Below are 10,144 nucleotides of genomic sequence, written 5' to 3'. Positions count from 1 at the left end.
AATGATTGGGCGCGTGGGACATGATTTATTTTTGATCTCTCTGTATTCGGCTCAATGAATCAAACCATTCGGCGGATCAACCTCACTGTTTGCTAGTTTGGGAGCTTAATTAAAATCGAAGTAAAATTTTGTATGATCTTGCCAACACGAGTATTAATAACCTGCAAATTGTCAAACGTGGTTGTTCACTTTTAGAGGGCAGTTGGTCCAACAATGTTTTTTTTTTGGTTTTTGTTTTTGTTTCGTTTATTATAGGCAAAAGTAATTCCATTCATCCCGAAAGATACAAAATGAAATCAACAAAAATATATAGAGTAAAAAAAAGAAATGCAATGGGCAAGTTGGTCCAAGAATTTTACAAGTTGCAACCACATAAAGCTTGAAACAACAAACGACAATATTGTTCAATTGAAGTTATTTATACAAGATCCACTACAATTTCATTTTAGATAATTTACTTTTTTTTTTCAATTATTGCTAGAAAAATAAAGAAAAGCAAAAATAGCAGCCCACAACTGCGAGACTCAAACCCAAGCATTAGTCTTGATGAGGAGCCTCCTATTCCGAAAGAGTTGAAATAATTAATTTCATGGATTATGGCTCCACGGGCCACGGGTCATCGCGTTTGCCCAATTTCTTCGTGGGTGAGGGTGCTGTCTCTGTTGAACAAGACAATTGAGGCATGTCAATAATGGCATTTCTTTAGCAAATTAAAATAATAATAATAATAATAATAATCTTTTCTATGGAACCGTAAAATTATTTTTCAGAAACTACCCCATTTAAAAAGTCAATAAAGAAGCTGATAAAAAAAAAAGTCTCGAAAGAAAGAAGAAAATAAGACTAATCAAATTTTGACATTGTTTGTGCTTCGTTTTCTTATCGTCATAGGGTTGTTTTGTTGTTGAAATGAAAAGATAACGTGGGGGAGGGGGGATGAGGAGTGCCTCATCTGCGTGGACTAAATGTGGACAACTCGAGAGCTGTCAATAATTTTTTCACCTTCAATCAGATTAAATAGTCCCAACCATAAATAGTCCGGGTATATCCTTTTGGGCTGCCAAACCAAGGCAAACATTACGAATGGTCCCTTATCCGGGCGCATAAATAATCCCCCTCCCTATGGATGCATCCAATCGGGCCATTGGGCAGTCAGCGACGTTTTTTTTTTATCTTCAAAATATGGTCCATGTTTCGGTTATTATTTTGGTTTCTTTTTGGACGAGATAAACCGAATAAGTACTCCCTCTGTCCGGATTTAATTATTCCTAATTCTATTTTAACCGGCTAAAAAATGGGTTATATCTTTGAATCTATAATGAATTTTATATTGAATATCGATCTTGTTTGATAGATCTCTATTAGTTCTATAGTACAATATTTTCAAAATTATGTAAAACATTATAAATTGGAAGATATAATTGATTGAAAAATGACACGAATTTTAAAAAAAAACTATTAAATCTGGATGGGGAGAGTATGTAAAAAGTATCGAAAAATGTCATATTCGATCCAAATGGGACAAAAATATCACCATTGTGGCTGAAATTACCGAGAATTGTTCTTGAAATTGCTACAATACAGATCCCTTATTCGAAGGTGTATGGTATGCAATTTTCAAATTAATCACTTTAAATTCATATATAATTAGCCTATGTAAAAAAATACATACACGTCTGTAAAAATTTATAAAGTCAAGGTTATTTTCTCGAATTTTCAATTTTACGTGAATATTATATATTTGTAATCAAAGTTGCGAATTCAAGAATAAGTTACGAGTTCGCATCAAAGTATCATAAAATCCTATCCATAATTGAAGGGTGCATATCGTATACACTACTCAAATATAGATGGCATTGGTATATTACCATTTTCTGTTATTTTCGGATCAAGTAAACAAACAGATAAGAAGGGAAAACTCACCAGGGACAGGGGAAGTTTGGAGCAGTTCCCTAGCAGCCACCTGAAAAGCCAAGAGAAGGGTACAAAACAAAAGGACTTTCCAAACGACAGAAAGCATTTTTAAAGCCATTTTCCTTCAAGCGTAATACAGGGAATATAGGGCTCATCTCTTTTTATAGCCCAAATAATACTAAGGAAACTTGGGCCACAAGAAGACTTCAAAGACAACCATAAGTCGTCCTGGACGCGGGTGGTGCTGGCCCTTCCGTGATGCACAGTGTTGTGTCACATTCAGGCCGTCTGTCTCGACAATTATTGGCCTGAATTTAAAAAAAATGCTTCGGGGAAGAGTTTTTAAAATTTAGACTATCCTAAACACTTTTGAACGGTTGAAATTAAACACAGCACCGTGCATAGTACCTTCGTCCCACCATCGTGCACAGTACCTTCGGCCCACCACCGTCCCCGAATCTTTCTGAGGCAAGGGCCATGGTGGAAGTGGTCAAATGGTATAATAAGAGCTGAACTAATGTTAAAGAAAATTCGCTGATAAAGAAAAACAGGTTAAAGAAAATTCTTCTTCGGCCACGAGAAGAATTTAATTTACATCCATTCTTACGTCATCTCTTACAAGTCATGGCAGGACCATCTCGATAGTTTTGTGGGCACCACCTTCACCTGTGAGAAAGGACGTAAGAATAGATGTGAACTTGGATGTAAGAGCATCTCCAATAGGAGATGTCAAATTTGATGTGGAGCTTGTAACGGTAATATTTGACACTAATTGACAAACCAAACCAGATGCCTTTTTTGGGCCAAATCCTACGCGGCTTTTGACATGGATGAAGGGGAAGAAAGCATGCTAACTTTGACTACCTACACCTTGCTTGCCAAATTTCAAAAAATGACTATTTGTATTTTGACATAAGAGTTGGAAAGGGATAATTTGATGTCAAATAAATAGGATTTGATATAAGGGTTGGAGAGTAGGTTCTGATGTCAAATTAGAGATGCCAAAATGCCACATCAGCCTTCAAAAAAAATTGACATCCCCAGTTTGAAGTCAAAGTTAGAGATGCTCTAAGCTATATATCCCTTGTTCCTGGATGGTGGTCTTTGTTGGAGGTGGTCTTACACATCGCAAATACAAAATAACTAAATCGAAGTATTTAAATCTCGTATGATTTTTGCTTTTCTTAACTCGGTGAAGCATTAATGAGAAGGATATGGCTTCTTTGTAATTTGATGTTGGACTGAAAAGTATTTTTAATGGTTCAAATTTGTTAAAAAAAAAAGAAGGACTCTAGCAGGTAAAAGTTTATTCTTGTCACCAGGGGTGGACGCAAGTAATGGCAAGTGGAGTTAGGTGACCCACTGAGTTGAAAATTACCCCAGAAAATCTATAAAGTTTTGGGCTATATTGGTAAATTTGGCCCAAGAGATGTTATACTTTGTTCAAGTATCTCAACAATATTACAATCCTTGACCTCAAAAAATTCTTACATCTGACCCACTCTCTCTCTCTCTCTCTCTCAAAACTTGTGATTTGATTGGATCCACGTTCAAGTACATACACCCACTCCCATTCTCTCTCTCTCTCTCTCTCATATTTTAAGAAAGCAAAACAAAAAAGAAGAAACATGATACATGGACTCCAATTTGGAAACTCTAAACCTGAATTAATCAAGGGCAAAACCGAAGTCAAAGTAGATTTTGTATCATAGAGATATATTTTTCTCCAAGTTTTACAAGCTTTTCGAGAGCCCGGAGTGAATTTTTTCGAATGACACCCTTAACAAATTTCACAATTAATAATTTAGAACGATAAATTAAATATAGAAATTACTCCATATTGCAAGTATTTTAAAGGAAATGATAATGTTAAAACTGTTTTTGTTGGGGCCAAAACTCTAGTGCACAAAAACCTTGTACCATGTGTAGTATACAAGACTTTAATGTACTGGAGTTTTGGCACAAACAAAAATAATTTTGACATTATCACCACCATCACCACCCTATTTTAAAGTATAAGTAAAGGAAATTAATAGTCATGCCATTAGAGCTCCAGGGCCGGCTCATAAGTTTTGAAGGTCGGAAAAAGCGAACCTCTTGAATGAGACTACCCTATATTTTTCATACAAAAGTGATCTACAAATTTTACCAATTAGGTCAACTGGTTAAGATAATAAAAAACTTACTTGGTAGAGGTGGAGAGTTGGAGATAGTAAAAGAGAGGCCTCAAGGAATTCCTTGTGCAAGTATTTTCCGTCCACAGTCGTTGGTTGTTGTCTTCCCTCCCCTTCGACTCCTCAAGCATGAAGCGTTTCTAGTTCCTGCCGTACTTACTCCTTATGATCGGCTATATCTTCTTTTTCTTTTTTGATCTTTTTTGATTGGCTATATCTTCCTTGCTAGTTCCTACCGACCCTTAAGTTATTTTATTTTGTTTTTTTTAATGCATTATGTTTCTAATGAATAATTCCACAATTTAGGCTTATTTTATGGCTCCTAAATCTCAATTGGGCCTATTTTGTGGCTCCTAAATTTCAATTGGGCCTATTTTGTGTAAAGAAGTCTAGTGCAATTTTTTGTGGACCATATATATATATATATAGGAATCCTAAAAATTTGGGGGCCCTCGTTTTTAATTTTTTTCGGAGGCCCGAAGCGCTCGCTTCCCTCGCCTTGGCTATAAGCCGGCTCTGAGAACTCATGAAACAAATTCCTACATATAAGACCGAAATCTAAAGACATCGATAGTGTACAGTGGCATGCAGGTTCCACTTCAGATCCCGCATAGATAATCCGAGCTGTTCAATAATTTCAAAAAAAAAAAAAACGGAGTGGGCCCTTGAAAAATTAGCGTAGTTGAATATATGTAGGTGCTCAATTCAATCTTCTAATTTTTCATTCATATTCGGCTCGGATTATCCGTACGGAATCCGTAGTGAGACTCGCGTGCCAGTATATTCATCGTTGGTGCCCATAACAATTCTGATATAAGACTTGACCCCAGTGACATAAAGTTCTATATCCGCCCCTGCTTGTCACTAAGGGCGTGTTTGATAGCAGGTTTTGTTTGGAGGGGATTGGTAATGAGATGGGATTAGGATAGGGATTGATAAGGAGAAGGGATTGGTAAAGAGATGGGATTGGTAATGAGTATGTTTGTTTTGCACCGGATTGAACGATAGGAGTATTATCTACCATGTTTGTTTAACATGGGATAGGATTGGATTAAAATATCTATTTCCATTTTTACCCTTATGCAAAATCGTAAAAAAAAAGAAGCAAAATTTAACTCTTCTATTTTTCCCTGTGGCTGTTATATAGGTATTACAAAAATAAAAATATTACAAAATTTAACTCTTCTATTTTGCAAACATAGAATGAGCTTGAAAACGGAACAAATCCATGCACTGGACACGCTACTAGAATAGTCCACCAAAACAATTGAACTACAGCACTCCTCATGACAGTCATAATGTCGAACCTGCAGGCCAACGCCTGGAATAGCAGGTCCAATAATAGCAGCAACACAGCACAACTATTGGACTGTAATAGCAATCTAAGCAACAAGTAGGAAACTGCAGCAAAAAAAGAAAAAGGAAACTACCCAGTTGCAGATTGGTCACATGTCCACTAACATACAACAACTTTCCAATAAGAAAAAGGAAACTACTCCATCACTTGGTCAATGAGAGAACCACATCACTTGTTTGCACTGCCATTTCTAAATCACAACAGCAAAATAATACTTGAAACAACCAATACAAACAACAAACATAATAATAAACAGTCATTTTAAATATATATATATGCATCTTACAAAATGAGGCAATAACATGCCAGAGGGATCAATTTGCTCATCCCCATATACATGCATCTTACAAAATGAGGCAATAACATGCCAGAGGGATCAATTTGCTCATCCCTATATATATATGCATCTTACAAAATGAGGCAATAACATGCCATAGGGATATCATCCCATTAGTGTAGCATAATCCTACTTGAAGTCATACTTAATCTTACAGTCATCATAGTTATAACAAGTTCAAGTTCATATTATCCCAATAACATCATCTTTTTGAATCCCCCAAAAGCTAAGACCATAGACATCCTTCTAGATGGCCCCTGCCAGCAAAAGCGCGACCCACCCAACTTGATCCTCCTTTGGAAAGCTAAAAAACAAGTCCACGCGTTGGGCCTCTTGGACAATTAGAGTGGCAGCCCTCAACCTTTGTTCCCAGTCAAGTGGGTGGTCCATAAGTTCAGCATTAACTTGTTTCCTTTGTAGGGAGAGGTCCTCATCATACCCCATCCTGTGACCTATCTCACCCATTCTAGTGTTGGTATTTTCGAAGAATGTCCCAAATGCTTCAGCCATGTCAGAAAGTCCCTTAGTTATCCCATCGGCAGCTCTTTTCCTTTTCTTACCAGCAACATTGGAGGAAGGTGGGACAGAGGATTGTCCGCCATGTGAGTTGCCCACATTAGGTCCCTCTGGCATGGAATAATCCATGAAACTCGTACCCAAACCAGAAGTAGGACTCTCATATCCAAGTTCTTCAGTGGCAGCCTCCCTTTCCATTGCAGCCATTGTATCGGCCGGTCCCTCAGCTAAGTCCCCATTTGCCCTATCATTGCCAAACAAGTGCAGCCATTCTTCAAAGTACGGATGAGGCTTATTTCTCATTCCTTTTGCATCAGAATGACTCTACACAAGCGGAAACATACAATGCATTAACTTAAAATCTAAACAACGTGCTAGCAAATTAATAGTTGAGTGTAAGAGGGGAATGAATTTTACCCTCACGAAGTTTTCCCAGACATCATCACTATCAACCAATATCATCTTTTCCGTGTCATCCCATCCAAAACCACTTAATTTCAGCATGTCTTGCAACAGATGGTATTGCTTCCTCCATGCCTTAATTTTTGAATCAATATGAGGATGAGCCCTCAAGTTTGTTCCCGGGAATGCTCTTATGATCCTTTTCTCACACTCCCCATAAAAGCCAGCCTTAAATTGTCCACAATCTAGCTTCCACTTACTATCCTCATTGACCAAGTCCCTCATACCACTACAAGAAATCAAGCCTTTTGCGAGGAAGCATATTCCTCGCTAAATACAATATTTTGCTCGCAAAAGCATTTTTGCAAGGAAATTTAATTCGTCGTCCTTTCCTCGCAAATGGGTAGTCTTTGATTCTTTTTTGCAACAAAAATAATTTTCCTCGCCAAAAATCTATTTTTTGCAAGGAAATTTGGTTCGTTGCTATTGAGTAAACCATTTTGCGAGGAAATTCATTTGACACTGATGTAAAACAAATTAGTCGCTATAAATATTCCGTTCCTCGCCAAATATGCATGTTTGGCGACAAAACATTTCCTCGCAAAATGGTGTACTCAATAGTAACAACTCAAATTTCCTCACAAAATATACATATTTAGCGACAAAGCATTTCCCTGCAAAATGGTGTACTCAATAGCAACGATCCAAATTTCCTTGCAAAATATACATGTTTAGCGACAAAATATTTCCTCGCAAAATGGTTTACTCAACAGCAACGACCCAAATTTTCTCGCAAAATATACATGTTTAGCGACAAAATGTTTTCTCGCAAAATGGTGTACTCAATAGCAACGACCCAAATTTCCTCGCAAAATATACATGTTTAGCGACAAAGCGTTTCCTCGCGAAATGGTGCACTCAATGGCAACAATCCAAATTTCATCACAAAATATACATGTATAGCGACAAAACATTTCCTCACAAAATGGTGCACTCAATGGCAACAAAACAAATTCCCTTGCAAACAATTGACTTTTTGGCTAGGAAATAAGTTTTGTCCCATAACAGGAAATACATTTTTGCAAGGAAACTCATCCTCGCAAATAACTCTTTTTGCTTCCTGTCATACAATAATCTGCTATATAATTCAAATAGCACAATCCATCAAACTCAAAGTTAACAGCAGGAACATTAAAATAATTTCACAAATGTCATAGCCTGGTACTTCAATCCCCAAAATATAATATCATGTATCGAGTATCTTTACAAAAACTGCAATGAAGTACTATATTATGTACTATTATGTACCAAAAACTAATTGCATCCTTCCAATATCCTTCTTCCATCTAGAAGTCCCAAAAAACAAAAGGCAAGAAGCGGTTTTGTCCTCCAAACATCATTAGTTTCCCATCTAACACTTCATTGCGTCTTCATCCATCAAAAGATAACATAATTGGTTTCCATCTAGTACTCCATTGCATCTTCATCGACCAAAAGATATAATTGGTTTCCCATCTAGTACTCTATTGCATCAACCAAAAGATACAATTGGTTTCCCATCTAGTACTCCATTGCATCTTCATCCACCAAACGATCACCATCGTTTGTTGAGTAATCTACATAAATGTTACACAATGAAAAGGTTAACAAATTCTAGTCACCATGTACGAAAGAAAGCGAGGAAAAAAAAAAAGAAAAGGCCAAACCTATACACCACTCTAAACTCCAAAAATATCGAACAATAATTGATCCATTGTAGGGTTGCACTCCCTCGACTCCCAACAAAACAATGTAGAAATCAAAGAGTAGGGGTAAATTTAAGCGTTTTTTGAAACTCTTGTAATTATTGGTCGTAATTGCTTGTGGATTTTTTCTTGGACCATGGCTGTTTCGATTAGTTGGACTGAAACTTTGGACATCCCTGGCTGAACTAAATACTGGTGGGCGCGTATTAGATTATACATAGCTGGTTTAACTGCGTTACTAAGTTAAACGTTGCGGCAGCTAGCAAGTGATACCCAAGCGCGAAGTGTCTGAAAAGGCACACTAAAGATGTGCTTGACACATTTGTTGTTGTGTTCCAAGCAATGATATTAAAAGGATCATGATTCATATATGTTGGTTTCTATACCCAAACTACCTTCTTTGGAGAGCTCAGATTATACACCCTGCTCAGCTAAATCTAGTTGTGCAACAATTGTTCACTATGTACCACAACACAAGGCCTATTTATATTTCTTGCGCTGATTTTTTTTCCATGCTTTTTTCTTTAGTTGCTAAGTAGGTTTATGAACAAGAAGCTTAGCTCATGTATGTAATGTTTGAAGTCTTTTCTATGATAGGTCTAAAGTTGGTAGAGCGCAAGGAATATCATCATGGGTTTACTAGACTGAGCAATATTATTAGATGTTATAAGTCTCAGTCTAGTCTAGTATGCGATGTTATTAGATGTTCAACTATGGCACAAATAAAACTATGTCGTCACTAATTTTTTGCCCAACTACAAGTCTATAAAAGTAAAAATAAAAAACGTGAGGAATAGATACTCACTAGCATCATTGGAAGACATGTTGTGACCATTTTGCTGTAACAAGAAATTTAATTGGGATTGCATATTAGCCACGGTTTCTGCTAGTTGCTCTGTATTTTTACGAGCCAATGCTGCTTCAACTAGAGCCTCCTCACACCTCTTCTGCGCTGCTATTGTTTCTTCTCTAGCCTCTTCAGCATCTCTTATAAGTTGTGCTCGAGAAGTTTGGCCAGATTTTGTTAAGCTAGGCTTGGGACCATGTCCTAAACCACGTATGTATCCTGGTTTGGATCCAAAGACAGTACATGAGAGCTCCTCATCTGTCAAAGGAACAGATCCATTTGCCATCGCTTGATCCTGAACATCTTTTAACTTTTTCTGCAAATATCACAGTAAATTATGCCTTGACAATGAAAACAAATTTTTCTAGAAGATAAAACTAATACATTATGAGATGTTTTTCACTTACATATATGGTTTCTGAACCATCTGTCCAACATTTTCTCTTTTCGCTGTAATGAGTCTTCATCCAAGTCTCGGGAAGGTCAGGATTCAAGCCATTGTTTTTCTTTTTCTGGGGAATTAGGTTCGTGAAAAAAAAATCACATACTTTTTTTCGTACTCAACAAATATTGAAACCCGTAAGGAAATAATAGACATACCAAATGATTTTTGACCTTGTAGAAAGCCTTTGATCCAGCAACATGGTGATTCCTAGGCTTAGATCGACTATCCTTGTACTTGTCACATTTTTCCTGCATTTTCAATAGCCAATTAGGAGTACCACAATATCTATATGTTAGAATTTATAGTAAGAGTTGGGGTCGTGAAGATATTACCAAATGTTAACTAGAGTAAATTAGTACTACATACTTGATAGTCTTTGTCTTGCCATAAGTTAGACAGATATCCTC

General features: G+C 36.9%; 2 protein-coding genes and 1 long non-coding RNA gene across 3 annotated transcripts; all 3 read right to left on the bottom strand.

Moving 5' to 3' along the window:
• Positions 1 to 375: 375 nt before the first annotated feature.
• On the bottom strand, positions 376 to 2,404 carry LOC131318134 (uncharacterized). Its single transcript, XR_009197506.1, has 2 exons — positions 1,924 to 2,404; positions 376 to 659 (listed from the first exon to the last, which is right to left on the bottom strand). It is a non-coding gene; the product is annotated as an uncharacterized LOC131318134 (long non-coding RNA).
• A 3,522-nt stretch (positions 2,405 to 5,926) lies between these two features.
• Positions 5,927 to 6,985, bottom strand: LOC131317052 (uncharacterized). Its single transcript, XM_058346632.1, has 2 exons — positions 6,716 to 6,985; positions 5,927 to 6,622 (listed from the first exon to the last, which is right to left on the bottom strand). Exons 1-2 carry the CDS (start codon positions 6,983 to 6,985, stop codon positions 6,029 to 6,031), a joined length of 864 nt encoding a protein of 287 aa, XP_058202615.1. The 3' UTR covers positions 5,927 to 6,028.
• A 915-nt stretch (positions 6,986 to 7,900) lies between these two features.
• Positions 7,901 to 10,136, bottom strand: LOC131318122 (uncharacterized). Its single transcript, XM_058347949.1, has 5 exons — positions 10,104 to 10,136; positions 9,893 to 9,985; positions 9,700 to 9,804; positions 9,251 to 9,608; positions 7,901 to 8,316 (listed from the first exon to the last, which is right to left on the bottom strand). Exons 3-5 carry the CDS (start codon positions 9,757 to 9,759, stop codon positions 8,261 to 8,263), a joined length of 474 nt encoding a protein of 157 aa, XP_058203932.1. The 5' UTR covers positions 9,760 to 9,804; positions 9,893 to 9,985; positions 10,104 to 10,136; the 3' UTR covers positions 7,901 to 8,260.
• Between the last annotated feature and the right edge of the window lie 8 nt (positions 10,137 to 10,144).

This window comes from Rhododendron vialii, chromosome 2a (assembly GCF_030253575.1).
Source record: "Rhododendron vialii isolate Sample 1 chromosome 2a, ASM3025357v1".
Lineage (NCBI taxonomy): Eukaryota > Viridiplantae > Streptophyta > Magnoliopsida > Ericales > Ericaceae > Rhododendron > Rhododendron vialii.
The sequence above is the reverse complement of the archived record's forward strand: the minus strand, read 5'-3'. Positions and strand labels throughout refer to the sequence as shown.